Source organism: Chrysemys picta, chromosome 16 (assembly GCF_011386835.1).
Source record: "Chrysemys picta bellii isolate R12L10 chromosome 16, ASM1138683v2, whole genome shotgun sequence".
Lineage (NCBI taxonomy): Eukaryota > Metazoa > Chordata > Testudines > Emydidae > Chrysemys > Chrysemys picta.
The window spans coordinates 26,449,826-26,468,014 of record NC_088806.1 but is presented as its reverse complement, the minus strand read 5'-3'; the positions used below and the strand labels follow the sequence as shown (position 1 = coordinate 26,468,014).

Genomic DNA, 18,189 nt, shown 5'->3' with positions numbered 1-18,189 from the left:
CAGCTCCCTCTCTTGGGAGATTCCATCTCCCTTGCCCTGGCTGTGAGGCTGCCGCAGCATGTGGCTACCTGCCGTCTGTCGAGACCCTTAGCACGTTCCGGCTTGCCCTGCTGCTAAGGTCCGTCGCCTCAGGCAGATCCAGGGCCCCCAAGAGGCTGGGCCTCCCCCATCGGGGGCAGGAAAATCGGCGGGGAGCATCTGTTTGCAAAGTCAGTGCAATGAATTGGGATGGGGTTTCACTGTTCACGGCAACTGCACTTGTATTCCCCCTCTGGGGCCCAGCAAGGGCACCAACTCTTACGTTTCTGGCTCTTGGGTGGAGACCCGCGTCTCTCTCCCTCCTGACCAGGCTGCACAGTTACCTGCCTGCACAGTGAATTCCCCAGCAAAGCCAGACAATCTAAGCAGGCTCTGCTTTGCTTTGTTGTTGAAGGCTTTGAATTGCGTAATGGTCCACAATTATGTCACTACACAGCTAGATTCAGAGTCAGAGAGTTGAAGGCCAGGAGGGACACTAGATGATCTAGCCTGACCTTCTGACCGCAGCTCTTTCTAAGCAAGCACATTTATTCTTAAGGTAACAGCATTACAGAGAAAATGTATTAAGCTACAAGCATGCTAAGACGCTTGCCAGAGATCACCCCAACTCCCAAAAGGGTTCTAGCTGGTGAAAACATCCATCAGACCCCACTAAGGGGGTTTTCTGTGGTCACAAGTTCATAACAGCTGTTAGCTGAGAACAAATACCCCATGAATCTGAGAGTCACTCTTTTATCCAGTTTGGGCCTCTGACTTTCTCCTCCTGTAACAGACAATGGGGTTTTCCTTCAAAGGGATGGGTCCGGAGGTGGGCAATTTGCATTCTCCTCCTCCCAATATTTCCTAGGAAACACACTCAACTAAAAGGTCAGTTTTGTCTGACCCATTGTTTGAAAAGAGTCCTTTGACGCTCATAACGCTTCCCAGGGTTTACATTAGTCCTGCCTCCCCCTTAAAGGAGTCCCAGGCAATCCCACAGTAACACGCACACATAGGCATTTGTAATACAATGAACTCCCAAGTTATTTAAACTTAGTTCAACAAGGATTGCTCAGGAGCTGGCAGGAGATTGCCTGATCTGGCACGGGGGCCTGGGCATCCCAGGTAGTGCAGGAGCTTTCACCTCCAGGTCACCAGTTAGGAGTGAGCTCTGCCGGCTCTGCAGTGAGCTGTGTCCATGCCGTGTGCACTAACGAGGCAGGAGATCTGTTCTTAATGGTTGCCCTGCAATTGTAAAAGGCTTTTGACTGATAGAGCTTAAGGCCAGAAGGGACCATTAGATCATCTCATCTGATCTTCTGTATAACACTGGCCATGACATTTCACCCACTTACCTCCGTACTGAGCCCGGTAACTTGTATTTGACTAAAGCAGGTCTCCCAGAGAGGCCTCCAGTCTGGATGTGAGGCCAACAAGAGATGGAGAATTCACTACTTCCCTTGTGGAAGGTGCCAGAGAAGGGCCAAGGGCTGGGGTTGTTTTACTGTAGTGGGGGATGGGGTAAGCTCCTCCACCCTAGAGGAGTTACAGATGTGGGGCTGGCCCTTCGCATCATGGCCACTGACCCCCCCCCAGCCCTCCCGTGCCACCAGACAGTTCTCTGGGCTCTGCACAAGGGCTCACCCTGCTTTCTTCCCCTCTTCCAGGGTACAAGACCCTCCTGAAATGCCTGTCCGGGAAATTCTGCCGGCGCGAGCTCATCGGGATAATGGGCCCCTCGGGCGCTGGGAAATCCACGCTCATGAACATCCTGGCTGGTTACAGGTGAGGCAGCTCCCTGGCGGAGTGAGGGCGAATGATTGACCTCTGTGCATGGGACCGAGAGCCTCTCTCCGGCCAGCCCGGTGGGGATCGGAACGCAGTGCACTGTGATGGACGCCCCTGGGGGTGGGTTATCCCCGTGGGAGGTGGGGATCTGCACTCGCTCCGCCTCACCAGCGCCGTGCTCTGCGTCTCGGCCTGTCGCCCGCAGGGAGACGGGGATGAAGGGCCAGATCCTGGTGAACGGCCGGCTGCGGGACCTGCGCACCTTCCGCAAGATGTCCTGTTATATCATGCAGGACGACATGCTGCTGCCGCACCTGACCGTGCTGGAGGCCATGATGGTGAGTGAGAAGGCGATGCGAGGTGGCATGGCCCGGGGGGGAGCAGGGCTCGAGGGCTGCTCTGAAATGGTGGAACAGCAGCGAGGGATTGCTTGCTTGGAGCTGTGTTTTGGCCCTGAGATCCCGGAGCTGGGTGCAGTTGGCATAAGACCTGACCCGGATTAACCCAGTGTGGGCTTGCCACTGAACCCATGGCCGCACGGAGATGTGATGGCACGGGGCCACCTTCCTCCCCGGAGTGATCCCACCAGCCTGGGTGCAGTGAGCGCCATTATATGGCTATGGACTGTGGTCTATATGGGGATAAGGACAGAATAGAGAGCGAATGTAGAACGCACTTTGGCTTGTGCTTTATAGACCAACCGGGGTCTTCAGCTGCTGTTACTGGGGGAGTTTGGTGCTCGTGAAAGCTGGGGGAGCTGAGCCAGACTCTGCAGGCAGCTGTGGGCTCCTCCTACATGCCTCTGCAGCCCTGTCCTGTAGTCTGCCCTGTTATCCCAGTTCTAGGCTCCCCCCGTGCACACAGCTCTGCCAGTAACCCTGAATCCCAGCCCACATCCCCCTCGCCCCCTGCTATATCAGCCCTGGGCTCCCCCCGTACCCACAGCTCTGCCAATACCCCTCAAATCCCGACCCATAGCCCCCCCCTCCCCTCCGCTATAACAGCCCTGGGCTCCCCCGTACCCACAGCTCTGCCAATACCCCTCAGTCCCAACCCACAGCCCCCTGCTGTTCCATCCCCTGGTTTCTGCTGAGCAGAGCTGAGGGCAGAGTGCCTGGTCTCCCATGGCATCCTGTGCAGAGGCCAGGAGACCCCTAGTCATTCTGTCTGGGAGTTGGGCAGGCCCCAGTGTGACTGGCCCCTGTGTCTGCTCCCTGCCCTGCAGGTCTCTGCTAACTTGAAGCTGAATGAGAAGCAGGAGGTGAAGAAGGAGCTGGTGAGTTGGGGGTCCCTGCTCAGTAGGGGTTTCAAGGGAGGGTGGCAATCTCTGGGCAGCACTGCCATGCCCAGAAGGACCCATCCTGTCCCTCTGCCCACAGGGTAAAGGGGCTCCCAGGGCACACCCTCCCCTCCATTGCTTCAGCCTTCTTAATGGCGCAATACACCAGCACAGGGGCGGGGCCCCAGGGCGGGCAGGGGGAGGTTGGGACACGGGCTGGACACAGCATGGGTAGGGGGAGGTGGGGGCACGGTGGGGGCTGGGGGAACTGGGGACACGGGCTGGGCACAGAGGGGGCTGGGGGAAGTGGGGACTCGGGCTGAGCATGGGGCGGGGGAGGCAGGGGGAGCAGCAGGAGGTAGGAAGAGTGTTGGGGGCCACGAGCGCCTTTCAAACCCTGGCCCCAGAGAGGCCGCACATCCCTCACGGCGGGACTGTGGCGGGGCAGGGAGGCGCCCATGTGGGGCAGGGAGGCTGGCAGTGACTCTCTCTGCTCTGTGCTGGGCCCAGGTTCAGGAGATCCTGACGGCGCTGGGGCTGCTGGAGTGCTCCTACACCCGCACCATGTCGCTGTCCGGGGGGCAGCGCAAGCGCCTCGCCATCGCCCTGGAGCTGGTCAACAACCCCCCCGTCATGTTCTTCGATGAGCCAACCAGGTGAGCACGGGGCCTCCCTCCCCCACCGCTCCAGGCCAGCATGGGGCTCCCCCTTCCCGGGAGCCTGCAGCTGTCGCTGGCCCCTGGAGCTGCACGGGGGGAGCCAAGCATGAGCAGCGGGGTCACGTCTCTTTCCTGCAGCTGAGAATTTGCGGGGGGGTCACAGCCAGGGATGAACGTGGATTGACCAGGTTGGGGGGCTCTCCCTGCACCAGCTGGAGGGGGGAGCCGTGAGGGACGCTGTGCAGCCAAGCTGGGGGAGTGGGGAGCCCTGCCCTATAACCCCTGCTAACGGCTCAGGGTCACAGCTGGCCCCGCCCCCCCATAGTTGGCTCAGGGGCTGCCCGAAGTGTTTCTGTATCTGGGATGTTCATTCTCTCCCCATCCCCGTTCCTATCCCACCTCTTTCTGGCTCCACGCCTCTTCCTCTCTGCATTCATCCTTTCCCCCGCTCCCTCTCTCTTTTCCACCTCTTCTATCCATCCCCCTCACACTGCCATCCCTCCCTTTTCTCACTCCCCCTCTCCTCCCCCCACAAACCCCGTTCCCTTCCCTCTCTCCCCCTTTTCCCGTCTGCAGTGGCCTGGACAGCGCCTCCTGCTTCCAAGTCGTCTCTCTGATGAGGTCCCTGGCCCAGGGAGGCCGCACTATCATCTGCACCATTCACCAGCCCAGTGCCAAGCTCTTCGAAATGTTCGACAAGGTGGGTGAGTCCCCTGCCTGCCCCTGTGCTTTGGGGAGCATCACCTGCTAATCAGAGCTCTGCCTCCAGCTGTGGGACAGAATCCCAGTACCCTGGGGCAGCATCTCTCGGCTGGTGAGACCCCGCCGGCTCCCCGTTCCCTGCGGGGCAGGGCACTCCCTGGCTTGCACGAGCCCTAGGAGTGGGAGGTCTCGGGGTCTGGCCTGTGGTGTTTAGTGGGGGACTTGCTGCCATTTCCTGCTCAGGCCACTTTGTTCTCTCTTCCAGCTGTACATCCTGAGCCAGGGCCAGTGCATCTTCAAAGGGGTGGTGCCCAACCTCATCCCCTACCTGAAAGGGCTGGGCCTGCATTGCCCCACCTACCACAACCCGGCTGACTTCAGTAAGTGCCTGTGCAAAGCCAGGCTTCCCATGCCTTTCCCTTGGCTTGCAGCCGGCCCTGCCTCTCGCTACCTGAGCCGGGCCAGGCTAGGCCAGGACAGTATGGGAGAGCTCCCAGGAGCGGGAGGGCAGAGGGGTTGACGATTCAGCACGTGACTCCTGGTGAGTGTTTCTGGGAGTTGGAGAAGTTCGTGCTGCTCTCCTGCACGCAGCCCAGCTGGTGTGGTTCCGTCCTCCCCCGGGGCTCTCACCGGATGTGAGATACTTCTTCACTTCCTGCCCTAAGCACTTGTGCTAAACAGTTGCCGCCTCCCACCCAAGAGGTGGCCTGCATTTCCTCAGGGATGAGTCCCCTCTAGACCCCTCGCAGGGCGAATGAACATTACAAGGTCCTACAAGAGCCTTTGAGGGAAGGGGGTCTGGGAGGGCAACGCACTGACCATTCTCCATGCAGTGGCTCCAGGCACTCGGGAGTGGGGTCTCCCTCCCCACACCTGCCCAAGATCTAGGGGGGGTTATGCCTAGAGTACTGTCCCCCACCCCACCTGGTGTGGGTCAAGGGGCTCTGCCTGGCTACTCCAGCCTTAGCACCTGGCCATGGGGAGGTGGCGGCTCCCCTGCGGTCGCCTGCCTTTTCCTGATCATGCTGCCTCTGTCATAGCTCCCCATCCCATCTGGGGGACGTTTCCAGGAGCAGACAAGCCTAACTCCCACTCAGCCCTGAGATGGAGGTTAGTACACCCCCGCCCCCAATGCACCGGGGTCAGGGCAGAGGGGGCAGGGGTGCCCATCCACCCCTGATTGTCAGCCGTGGCTGCGAAGGGCAGGGCAGGGTGGCTTGGTCCGAGGGGGTCTCAGCGCTTGCTGTTTGGGTCCCTCCCAGTTATCGAAGTGGCCTCAGGCGAGTATGGAGACCTCAACCCATTGCTGTTCCGTGCCGTCCAGAACGGGCTGTGCACCATGGCCGAGAAGAAGAGCAGCCCGGAGAAGATGGACTCCTCCTGCCCAGTCCCCTGCGTGACGGTCAGTGCAGCAGCGCCAAGGCAGGCAGGCCCCGGGGCATCTTTGCCCCCGATGCCCAGACCCCTGTGGTGTGAGCTCTGTCCCTCCAGGTGGGGCTGGGCTGTGGGTCAGTTATGGGGAACGGTCTTGGTGTATCTAGGGAATATCCCTGGGATAGCAGCATCCCTGCCCGCCTCACACTGTCCCAGACCCTGGTTGGCTCCCGAGGGGGTGGGTACAGAGCGGATGAGAATTGGGAGCAGCCCCTGCCTTGTTCCCCTACCCCGAGGGAGTAATGTCCGTCTCTCCACCGGCGGAGTTTGGGGTGCCCGTCGCTGTGTTATCTGGGCACTGATAGAGCATAGGCCTATGGCACTAGAGCCACCCTCCCTCCCAGGTGGTGCCCCTTGTTCTCCGGGGATCTCCCCACACACCAGAGCACCATGCAGCCCCTGTGCTGTGTCTGCCCTGCGTCCCCCGTCGTGCCGTTCCCCGGCGTGTGTACAGCAGCCCCGCCCTGGCCCAGGGTGCTGCAGGGAGTGGGACGGTGTCTGGGGCGAGGGGCGTGGCAGGTGCTGGTCTGGCCTGGGCCCATAGTCCCTGAGGTACTGGGGGTAACAAGGCTCCTGTGGGTGGGGCTGGTGCCCGCACTCCCAGCGGATACCCAAGGGGGGGCTCTGCCGGTCAGGGCTGAGAGCCCCTGGGTCCCTGACTCTCCATGTCCTTGTCATGGTCCTCCCCACCCCCCTCCAGGACGTGGATCATATTGAGAGCCACACGTTTGCCACCAGCACCATGACCCAGTTCTGCATCCTCTTCAAGAGAACGTTCCTGTCCATCATGAGAGACACGGTAAGGGAGGGGCGCTGCGGGATGGGCCAGGGCAGGGGACGGGGCGGAGACCAAGGCTGGAGCAGAGGGGACAGGTGCTATGGGGAGCAGGGTCCAGGATTGGGAGGTGGGGGGGAGGGGACCGGGGACAGAGGGTGGGAAGGTTGGAGGCAGGACTAAGGCACATGTGGAGGGAGCAGAGATTTAAGGTCTGGTGGCTGGAGAAGGGAAGGGAGAGGCTGTATCATGGGAGCCCCCTTACTGCTGGAGCCAGCGGGTGGAGGGCGCCCATCACTGCCCTTGCTGTCGGGGGTGAATGCTCAGCAAGTGGCCCGGCGCACCCAGGGCTGGTGGTAGGCCATGGCCCTGCCCCTCTCTGAGTGCCGAGCCCATCTCGCCCCTGCAGGTCCTGACCCACCTGCGGTTCATGTCCCACATCTGCATCGGGGTGCTCATCGGGCTGCTCTACCTGCACATCGGCAACGACGCCGGCAAGGTCTTCAACAACACCGGCTTCCTCTTCTTCTCCATGCTTTTCCTCATGTTCGCCGCCCTGATGCCCACTGTCCTCACATGTACGGCACTCACCTGCTCCTATGTCCCCTAGAGCACTGAGTCTGTCCCGGCAGCTGCCGGGAGTGAGGGTGAGGCAGGCCAGTCTGCACTGAAACACCCGAGCCAGTAACTCCCTCGGCCCTGGCCTGGGGCTGAGCTGGGGTGGCTGCAGGGCAGGCAGGGCCAGCGGGGTGGGGTGGGCAGGAGCTAATGGGGCACAGAGGCTCCTTTGGGGTGTCAGTGGAAGACCCCCGGGCAGGTTAAGAGATCAGCCCAGTGCCCTGTGATGTGCAGGTCGGGGTGTCAGGCCCCTGGACCACAGGGGATCCCCTAGCTCGGGCAGTTGAGCTCCTCCATGGGGTCCAGCTGGGCAGGGCCGGCTCCAGGGTTTTTGCCACCCCAAGCAGCCCTCCCCCCCCCCCCCCCCAAAAAAAGCCACAATCGCGATCTGCAGCACTTCGGCGGCAATTCGGCGGGAGGTCCTTCACTCCGAGCGGGAGTGAGGGACTGTCCGCCGGAGTGGCCGCCCCAAGCACCTGCTTGCTAAGCTGGCACCTGGAGCCGGCCCTGCAGCTGGGTTTAGTCCTGGGCGACTGACTCCAGCCAGGCCTGGGAGAGGCTGAGGTTGGGAGTGATGGGCAGCGGGCGGAGTGTAGGTAGTTCCGGGCCCAGTTCGGTTCTTGAGCGTAGACCCCGGTGCCCCTCGCTCCTGGAGGCGCTGGTGCCCGAGGGAGAGAGAGCGGGTCCATCCTGGATCAGAACCAGCCACAGCCACCTCCCAGGAATCCTGGGGAGCTGCTTGGCAGCACTTCAAGGATTAGCATCTATCAATCCCCCCTCGGCTTCTATTTGAGCGAGGAGCCGGCGGGCCCGAGAATGGGGCCGGACCAGGGCACCGCTTGCTGCTAATCTGCTGGGTCCCTCTGTCCCTGCAGTCCCTCTGGAGATGTCTGTGTTCCTGAGAGAGCACCTGAACTACTGGTACAGCCTAAAGGCCTATTACTTGGCCAAGACCATGGCAGACGTGCCCTTCCAGGTGAGGATGCAGCATGGGGGGCGGGGGGATGAAATAGACTCTCCTAGGTTAGGCTCCTGGGCTGCTCTGCCTACAGGGAGATCCAGGGCTGGCTTCTCCTGGGTTCCTGCCGCTCGTTGCACAGCCTGGGCCTTGACCCCCTTGGAGAGGTGCAGAGAGGGGGGTTCATAGAGCTCCGGAGGTCCCAGATCCCTGCCCTTGGAGCTCACAGTATATCTTGGATCACTGTGATGCTTGGGGCCACAGAGCAGGGGTGCAGAGACCCCGTTGGTGCAGGGCACAGCACGCAGCCTTGGTGGAGGCGGGTCCTGCTGAACCATCTCCCTTCCGCCCCCTGCAGGTCATCTGCCCCATAGCCTACTGCAGCATCGTGTACTGGATGACAGGCCAGCCCCCGGAGGCCACCCGCTTCCTCCTCTTCTCCGCCCTCGCCACCTCCACCGCCCTGGTGGCACAGTCTCTGGGGCTTCTGATCGGAGCAGCTTCCACCTCCTTGCAGGTCAGAGGGGGCGCTGGTTTTAGTGGGGACCCTGGGCTGCATGGGGGGCAGAGAGGGACAGCCTCTGGCAGAGTTTGCACCCGTCTGCTTTGTCAGGGTCCGTAATCGAGCCAGTGATGTGCCAGAGTGTGTGCAAGGGGGTGTCCGCTGTGCAAGGGCGTGGCACTGAGAGCATGAGCGTGCATGTGCGTGGTGCCGTGTGTGCACACCAGAGCGTGTGTGGTGGGTGTGGGTTCGCGTGACACTGGCCACGTGCTGTGATCCCCCAACCCCATTGCCATGCCTGACTCCGGCCTGCCTCTGCCTTGCAGGTGGCCACGTTCGTGGGACCGGTCACTGCTATCCCCGTCCTGCTCTTCTCAGGCTTCTTCGTCAGCTTCAAGACCATCCCCACGTACCTGCAGTGGACCTCGTATGTCTCCTACGTCAGGTGGGGGCTCGCAGCAGCAGTGGGAACAGGGCACTGGCAACACTCGCGCGTGGATGGTGACTGCCCTGCATCCCTGCTAATGCTCCCCCAGACGTCCCTCTGGGAAGGCTTTGCAGGGGGTTCAGGCCTGGCCCCAGGGCTGGAGGGGACATCCAGCTACCAGGGACACCCTCTCAAGCCATGGCACCCTGCTCCCGGGATGCTCTGGCTGGGGGGTGGTAGGATGCAGGAGAGGCAAGGACCCTGGAGGGATGGTGCCCCCTTGTGGCTGCAGCTGGGTTGCACAGGCCTGCAGCTTCTTTGAGGATGGAGACAGCCAGCCTTAGGGGAGATGATTTTAGGTGTATCTGTCTGGTCCCTGGCCACACAGCAGTGCCAGTTCTGCAGCTGACCAGCCCGATACCCCCAAGTGCTACCAGCTCCACTTCTGTCCAGATCCTTGGTGGCCTCTCCCAGCCAGCTCCCTGGCGTGCCGTGATGCTGATGCCACTCTTGGCAGGTGCAGCAGGATCGGTATCACCCGTGGCTGGCTCCCTGCTGCAGAGCAGTCCAGAGGCTCACCCAGTCCTGTGCCAGGTGAGCCGCAGCCACCCAGTGTGTGTGCAAATCCGGGGTGCAGCTGGCACTAATGTTGCTTGTGCTCTGGCGCAGGTATGGCTTCGAGGGCGTCATCCTCACCATCTACGCCATGGAGCGTGAGGACCTGGAGTGCCGGGAGACTCCCTGCCCCTTCCAGAATCCCATCAGGATCCTCCAGGAGCTGGACGTGGAAGAGGCCAAACTCTACCTGGACTTCATCATCCTGGGCATCTTCTTCCTCGTTCTGCGGCTACTGGCCTACCTGGTCCTCAGGTACAAGGTGAAGTCTGAGAGATAAGGGGGCCATCGGGGCCCGATGCCTTTCCCAGACCTGATCTGCCACAGCATGGACAATCCCAAAGGGACTCTCAGTCTCTGTGGATGTGGGACCACAGGGGAGGCATCGGGGAGGTGGCGACCAGTCCTGGCTCAGTCGAGAAGGTTTTTTGGGACATCTCGGAACTGTTTTAACCTTTCCACACTCTTCATCGCAAATGTTTTGTACCGCCCTGGAATGCCTCATTCTCTCCCCTGGAGCCGCGTCATCAGATGGATCTTGGATTCCTTCTTCCACCCTGTGCCCCAAACCACCACCTCAGGACACCGATGGAGGCAGTTGTCTTCCAAGCCAGAGAAAGAGAGAGCTGCCTGCCAAGGCTTTGCCGTTTGGGGAAAGGGGTTGCGCCGGTCTGAACCCTGTTTACCTCCCGCAAAGCACAGTTTTGTAGCGCAGTGTGTAGTGCAGTTTTTTAACTTGCCTGTGAGTCGATGTCCAGTAGCATGTGTATCCATATTCAGAAGAAATCAGAAGACAACAATAGGCTACGTGGCAGAAGGCTTTCGTGTTTACCTTAGCCATAGCAACAGCCAATGCCATAGCCCCTGTCTTTTTTTGTAAACTTCCCTTTTTCTTAAGGAAAAAACCAAACCAAATGACAACTCAGCTGCACTTAGTACAGGAACAAGTGTTGCGGCTCTGGAGGGATGCAGGTAGATCAGGCCTCTGCATTTAGGATTTGGCAGGATGTAATATTAGTAGAAACATTTCAATGAAATTTTTTTAAATGATTTTTTGGGAAGTGGGAGAGTTCCCAGCCCTGCTGGGTTTGCCACCCAGGGCCCTGCCGTGTTGGACTACTGCATGAGACCCAGGGAATGATGACGCAAACCGGGCTAGCCATGAGTTGAAAGTGACCCGTTTCATAGAATCATAGAATATCAGGGATAGAAGGGACCTCAGGAGGTCATCTAGTCCAACCCCCTGCTCAAAGCAGGACCAATCCCCAGACAGTTTTTTACTCCAGTTCCCTAAATGGCCCCCTTTCCTTGGGAGCTGAGTAAATGGTGGAAAGGTAAGGGACAGATTCTCCATTCTCTTACACTGGTGTGAATGGGAAGCAGCTGCCCTGAAGCCAGCGGAGTTAGGTTGGGTTGAGAGAAGAATCTAGCCCAGTGATTGACCTCAGTGGAGTTGCTGATCCAATGTGAAATCAGAATCAGTCCCTAGGGTCCCAATGCTGCAGATCACTTGGATCTGATTCTCCCAGTTCACCTGCACTTTGCATTGTCACTTACACCGGCACACAAATCCTGCCGAATCAGAGCGGAAGTGTTTTACCCTTGCTTTGCACGAGTGTAAAATGATGACACAACGTGCAGGGCATTAACGAACCAGCCCCATTGAGATTAGCAGGATGTGGCCCTGAGCGGCATGAAAGGTGAAAAGTAAAGGACCTCCCCAGTCTTGTTACAATGCAGGGAGGGACATTTTCATGTGCGGCTGACAATGGGACAATGCCCCTTTTACAGTTTGGCCTTGCAGCTGAAGCCCTGAATAGCTGTAGACAATCAAATTTCAAAACCTCCCTGAGCTCCCTAGTCAGTAGCAGAAAACAGGCACAGAATTAAAAATCCCCAGTGCGTTTGTGTTCAGCCTGAAACCGTGTTTACCGTGTGTAGCACGTTGTGTATAGAGCATTTTGCAGGGAGACATTTAGCTGGCGTAAATCGGCATAGCTCCAGTGACAGCAGTGGAGCGATGCTGAGTCACGTCAGCTGAGGGTCTCCCCTTGTATGAGATCATTTATTTCGGTGTACACCTGAAGTGGCAGCTCTATAAAGCTCTAGGTATTTAAAACATGATCCGTAGCTATCACTGGCAAATAACTTGTAGCAGAGGGAATTTCAGGGGGAGGGGAGAAGAGAAGATGATTTCAGCTGAGATTTGGGAAGAACTGGGAGGCACAGACCTGAGCTATTTGAAAGCGATTCCTCCTGTCTTTGACATGCCAAGGCTTGAGCTCAATATTCCACGTTTCCTCTGCAGTAGCTGACAAGCCAGTGTCCAAAGCAGAGCGTTTTCCTGTGCTGCTCAAATCATTTGCAATGCCTGCAATCAAAGCACCTTGCTCTGCTGGGAGCAGGTCAGGTCTTGCATGCTAATCGGAGTCAGGCCTGGCCAGTATTTGGATGGGAGTGGTGTTGGAGGGTCAATAGGAGCTGTTCTTCCCTTTAGAGGCCATACAGAGCCCATGGTGCCATTAGGGGGAGCTTGTAGTCAAAGAGGTGTCCTTCAGATGAGCCTTGAAGTCCAGGCCCTACAAACTGCAATCTTGTGGCTTGTTTGTCAATCAGGGCGTTAGCCTTGGAGTCCTGGCCAAATTCCAGCTCAAGTTTCCCTTCCCTAAAGTCCTTAGCGGTTGCAATCAGAGACAGGATCCTCCTTTGTTTCTTGCCCTGAGCTGCTATGCAGTGTTGCTGTGCTGTGTCAAAGAGCTGCCGTGTTCCACCCCAGAGAGGACTGCAGGTGTGCAGTTTGTAGGGTGCTTTAGGACCGGGGGACGGTGCTCTAGAAATGGAAGCTCCAGAGCCCTGAACTCAGGTGTTTGTAGGGCAGGGAAGGAGGAGCTCAGTTAAGCTCCACATCTGCTCTGTTAATGGTTTGGGGCTTAAACAAGCCACTGCGAGTCCCGCGTTTCAGTTCTCATGGAGGAGATGGGGAGGGAGGGGATTAGTGCTGTGGGGCTGAGCATACGGCCTAGAGCCCTGATCCTGATAAGGGGCAGTATGTAGAGGGCAGGGGACCCAGGTGTTGGAGGGTGAGAGCCAGTGAGATTACCCAGTCAATGCGATTCCAGCAGCCTGGGGGCTAACAAGGACCCCCGTTCTCCACTCACTCCTCTTTCCTCCTTCTCCTTCTCTCTATCCCATACTCCATGGGCACAGGCAAGGAGGGTCCTAGGTCCTCGCGTCTGGCCCCTGCTTTTGCTGGCAATCCATCCTACAGCCCCATTCAGAAACTTACCAAGCTCCGTCTTCAAATTAGTCAGGCTGTTTGTCCCCACAGCTCCTCATGGGAGGCTTGGCCGATGGTTAGAAACTGTGACACTTTTCCCTTCTCTTCCCTCATCTCTCTTTCCTCCCTTGCTTTCCCTTAAGGCTGGGATCTAAGTTATCCCGTCAAACTGTGTCGGCGCTGGGGGCTGCGCTGGTTAACTGTATTCGTACCAAAGCTGTGCGTGGCCCAGCCATGAACATACGCTGCATTCCTAACATAACCCCGGGTCAGTCTATCCCCCTCTTGGTGTAGGGAGACCCCTGTGACGCGGTCTGAACCCAGTGTAGGGTCCTGCTCTGCTCTCCAATAGCTTCTCCTCCCGCTCAGCCCTGCAGGAAGCAAGTATGGAGGAGCAGAGGTGCCCTGCCAGGCCAATGCCTGATGTAGCAACCTGCTGCCCGCACTGTCCCAAGGACGGAACCCGTGCCACCTACGACCAAGATGTCCTCCAGTGGTCTAAACCCCTCTCCAGCATCATCTTTGCTCAGTAGCGTCCCGAGCTGCTGCTCCTCCTCCCAGAAGAACCAGGGCCGTTTGCTTGGTGTTTATTGGGTCTCTCTTGCTGGGTGGACTGGACCTGAGTTTCTCATTGCGCTGTCTCTGGCGGGGGCAGGTGGTGCGCTGTGGACACCAGGGGCCATGCAGGAATAAGGAGCTGCTCACCATGGATCTCCAACCCTCTGGGGGATTTTGAGTCCCAGTTCTCCCAGGCTGGAGCCTCTCCCCTCCGTCCCCCTGCACAGGAACAAATGGGGTCCCCGGACTGAACTGGACCTGGATCTTAGCTGGGGCAGCGGGATCAAAGCAATAGAAAACTGGATGTGGGATCCACTGCTTGGTACGGTTCTTCCCTCCCCACCTGTCTCCAGAAGCTACGTCCCTCCTGCGTCTTGTCTGGGAGCGGGGCCGGGCCATGCCGCAGGAGCGCGGGGGACGGGACCCGCTTGGAGCGTCTGGTGGTTCTGAAGGTCGGTTATGGCTTGTGAGCCTCGGTGTAGGACCCTGGCTGCCCAGGTTCGGATTGTGTCTACCTGGGCTCGCTAACCTCTGACCCGCTGGGGGGGCGGGGTCAAGCATTGCTTACTGACTCCTGAATTCAGAGCCCAAGGACAGAGCCAGCCAGACTTGCTGAGTGAGCTTTGGGGTCAATTGCTGGGCAAAGACTCCCAAGCCCCAATTCCCTGGTAACTAGATAATCCATGAGCCCAGGGGGAACATGGACGGGGAGACAACAGCAAACCAGCCCCACTGACAGGGCCGTGGGCTGACCCTCAGGGGACTGATGAAAGCAGGGGTGTGCTGGCAGGGGTTGCCTAGGCTGCCCCTGTTCGGTAGCTACCTACAGGGCTCTGGAGCTGTCCGGGCAGCACTTTTCCTAGATTCGTACAGGTCGTCAGTCGCTCTCCTGGGCACTGTGCCTCACTCAGCCTGCTCTAGCTGGCTTCATTCTCCGGATGGTCAGATGCCGTCCCAAGTCTTACAGACGTGGTGCGGGACAGACCCCCTGGCTTGCGGGGGGGGAGAATGGCTGGCTGGGATGCCCCCTTTCCCGTGCCCATGATGGCAGCTGTCCCGAGCGGCACTGAACGCACAATGCTGTTGATTGTATGGACTGTGAAAGGGGCACCGGCACGTCAAGTGCCAGATCAATGCAAGGTGCAGAGCTCATCTCTGGGAAGCCACCTGCCCTCAGCCCCTTCGGTATCACGGCTGCTGTCAACCAGGGATGGAGGGAGACTGGGCAAACACCCTCCCCGCTGGCTGCTTTAGTGACCCTGTGCCTTCGACCGCACGTCCTAGTGCGTGGGAGAGAGTCAGGGTCCAGGGTCCAATACGCGAGATTAGCAGCCTTCACAATGTTCAGAGGTGAGGAAACGCTCTGCCTGTCTGAGTGGGATCAGCAGAGTGCTGCTTCGTAGGAACAAGGGATCGTCCCCTCCTCCCGATGTTCATGCAGGGGTCCCACAGGGAGGTCACTGGCAGCAGCCACCCGGCACAGTTCAGGCAGCGAGCCGCTGTGGCCATGCAGCTGGAGGAAGGCCTGTCTGCTCCAGCCTGCTTGGAAGTGGAGTCTTCTCTGCCCGAGGCAGCTGTAGACTCCAGCCATGCTGCTGCTTCAGGTCAGGGACAGCCGTGTCACCCAGAGGATGCCATCCCTCTGATCTCTCCTTCCTTCTCTGCCTACCTGCTTCCCCACTGCCTGCCTCTCCTTGCCCTGGGGATATGAGGCAGGGGGGCTTTCCCTCCTGTCTCCCCTAGCATCACAGTGTGCCAGCCACACGGGGTGCGCAGGATGGGGAGAGGTCAGGCAATTGTGACCCGCCACTTCACAGTAATAGTTCCAGCTGCGGGTTGGTGCAATCCTGTCTCTTCCTTCTCCTTCCTTAAACGGGTTCAGAAAAAGCAACCCAAGGGCCTCCCCCCATGCTGGGGAGTTTGACACGAAACTCCCGTCCGCGTGGGTGTCGGTAGCAGGGTGTGCTCCAAAGAGGGCAGCTGTGCGTGCCAGAGCGTTATCTGTCGCACCATGTTCTTTCGCACGGCCCGCTGCTCCTAGGAGTGTAACAAGTGATGACAATGCACTTTAATAGAGCATGCTCCTTGGGGCGCTTTGACATTACAAGTCACTTTGGGGGGCACTAGGTTGCTTCTGGATGCCAGTTTGTGTGGCACCAGGGCTTGGCGCCTCCTCTCTGGGTAGGGAAGTCCTGAGTGTCTCTTTGGGATAATCAGGAGGTGAGTGTTATGGGCGAGGGAGGATTCTCTGCCCCCTCCCGCTCCATTTTCCAGTCCTGTCCCTTCCTGTAATGTTCCCAAACGCTGGGTCACAGGAAGATTTTAGATGGGTCACCGCATCCAGGGCTGGATTAAACCATCACTGGACCCTAGGTGAACATACCCTTCTCCCTGCCTGGTGCAGAGGGGGGCCCCGCGGAGGGGGTGGGTGTCACAGACAAACCTGCCCTACTCTCACCCCACAGAGGCAGCTCCTGTCGCATGGGTCTGGGCCTGGCTCCCCGCTCCAGACATTGTGACCCTGTGCATCAGCTCGCAACACTTGGAGTAGGGAGCAAGACCCAGCCCTGCGGGACAGGAGCCGCTGCTGTGGCGGGGAGTGCAGGGCAGACTTGGTCTCCAGCCCCTCCCCCAGGACCTCCCCACCCACAGGGCTGGGATTCGGGTTGCGGTGCCAGGGCAGAGGGTGTATAAATGTACTGGTACGTCACCAAAAAAAGAAACTACAGTTGGTGGATCACCCCAGGAAAGAGTTTCGGAACCACTGCTGTAATGCACTTTTAATGGACAGCAAGTCCTTGTTCAGGCTGCTAATTAGGGTTTGTGTCCATTGCAACATAACCTGGATGTTATTACATGTTTAGCCTCTCTTTAAAACTGTTCCGCCCACCGGCAGAGCTGCTCCCGTCCAAAGGCCTGAATGCAACACATGCAGTGTCTCTCTCTGTGCACTCATGTACGCACACACACACACACACACACACACTCTGATACAGTCTGGCACTCTTGCATGCCCTGATACTCTTATTCACACACACAAGCAAAGCAGATTCACACTCAAATCACTGGTGCTAAAGCTTGCAAAGGGAGGAGGCTGGGCCATGAGGGCGGGGAGCATTTCCAGGGTTCCACCTTCCCCTCGAATCAGGCAATAAACGTGTTTTGTTTCATTCAGTGTGGACAAAGTTTGTGTCGTCCAGCCACCAAGTGAGCTCCTGGGCCAGAGAGCGTCACATGGCTATCTCGACTGTTCCACGTTTCCCATCGATATCTCAACATGGCGTGTGTGTGTGTGTGTGTGTTCGTAAATCTCTTTTGGAGTGTTCTTCATGTTTGTATAACCAGATGGGTTTGTATAGGGAGTGTGTGTGTGTGTACGTGTGTAGCATAGAGAGGTCTGGCTCATAGAATCTGTCATGAGCCACCTAATCACAAGAGGTGTGCCTGTTTAACTGGGACAGTGCATTTCAAATCATGGCTAAAAGTCACAGGGAGTTTGTTTAAATGGCATCATCTGCAAACCCTTTGCTACAGCTGCTAGGTGTGACATGCTGTGTGCCAGCATTCAGGACACGTTCTGCGATCTCTTTGTTCACTGAAGGTGGCTTCATGGATCCAAATGACCTTGCTAGCATTTCCCCAAGCCCGACCCTCTGTATATCTTTTCAAAACAAGTGGCGAAAGGGAAGCAAATCTCTCCCAGCCTGAGAGCTCCCCTTGGGAAGCTGGCATGTCTCTTTCCTGCTGAGGGTCAGTTCCAGTGAAGAGAATTCTGCTGTCTGCACACACGCACATGCAGGTATCGTCTGTCTGTAGCTCCTGCCTTCATGATGGTGTCTTTGCAGAGACATTGCTAGTTTAATCTCGACCACCGTCCAGATTCACAGGGTGACAGGAGTCAGCAGCCAGGCAGATATTTTGCAGTTTAATCCAGTGTTCCTGAGACGCCAGCTGTACTCGTTGGATTTCACACCCTTAATAAAACCTATATTTATACTGTACATGTCAGAGTGCCTCTTCTGTCTCTGGGGGCCTGAAGGGCGTGTGCGTGTAGGGAGTCTAGGCAGTGAATTTGTTTGCCAGTGTGTACATGTCGCTCTGGGAATGTGTGTTTATGTGGGATGGGTGTGGGCACATGGGTTTGGGTAGTTAGGGAAGTAGGCGTGTGTTTATTTGGGGAATGCTGTTGTGAGCTCATGTGTATTGTGTGTAGGGTCAGGGGTATGAGTGTGAAGTGTGTTGCTTTGTGTGCGGAGGGGCAGGTGTGAGTGTGGTCAGGGGTGTGAGTGTGGTGGTGAATGTTTGGGGTCGAGAGTGCGTGGGGGTCATCTTGGCACTGTGCCTACCCAGGAGTGTGGCTGACGGAGGAGAAACCTGACTGCATATGAGACAGACCCAGCATAAGGCTGGGGGTTTACCCTGCTCTGGGCGGTCTGGGTCAGATGCTGTTTAATGACCCAACTTTGTCTTCATTGTGGGTGGGAGAGGGGAGGATGATTCCTACAGGCATTTCCCAGGGCAGGACGCAGGAGGCTCCCTCCTGTCCCTGGTAAGACCCAGGGGCTTCTCTCATCAAGTT

General features: G+C 58.1%; 1 protein-coding gene across 1 annotated transcript in view; it reads left to right on the top strand.

The window, feature by feature from the left end:
• The window catches only part of ABCG4 (ATP binding cassette subfamily G member 4), a 34,055-nt gene extending 16,444 nt beyond the window's left edge, over positions 1-17,611 (top strand). The window contains exons 3-15 of the mRNA XM_005303779.5: positions 1,686-1,803; positions 2,012-2,144; positions 3,032-3,082; positions 3,596-3,741; positions 4,321-4,444; positions 4,712-4,826; positions 5,709-5,848; positions 6,581-6,679; positions 7,065-7,233; positions 8,149-8,249; positions 8,590-8,748; positions 9,060-9,178; positions 9,830-17,611. Coding sequence (XP_005303836.1) covers positions 1,686-1,803; positions 2,012-2,144; positions 3,032-3,082; positions 3,596-3,741; positions 4,321-4,444; positions 4,712-4,826; positions 5,709-5,848; positions 6,581-6,679; positions 7,065-7,233; positions 8,149-8,249; positions 8,590-8,748; positions 9,060-9,178; positions 9,830-10,055 — 1,700 coding nt within the window. The 3' untranslated portion in view covers positions 10,056-17,611. The remainder of the gene's footprint in view (positions 1-1,685; positions 1,804-2,011; positions 2,145-3,031; positions 3,083-3,595; positions 3,742-4,320; positions 4,445-4,711; positions 4,827-5,708; positions 5,849-6,580; positions 6,680-7,064; positions 7,234-8,148; positions 8,250-8,589; positions 8,749-9,059; positions 9,179-9,829) is intronic.
• Positions 17,612-18,189: the final 578 nt, after the last annotated feature.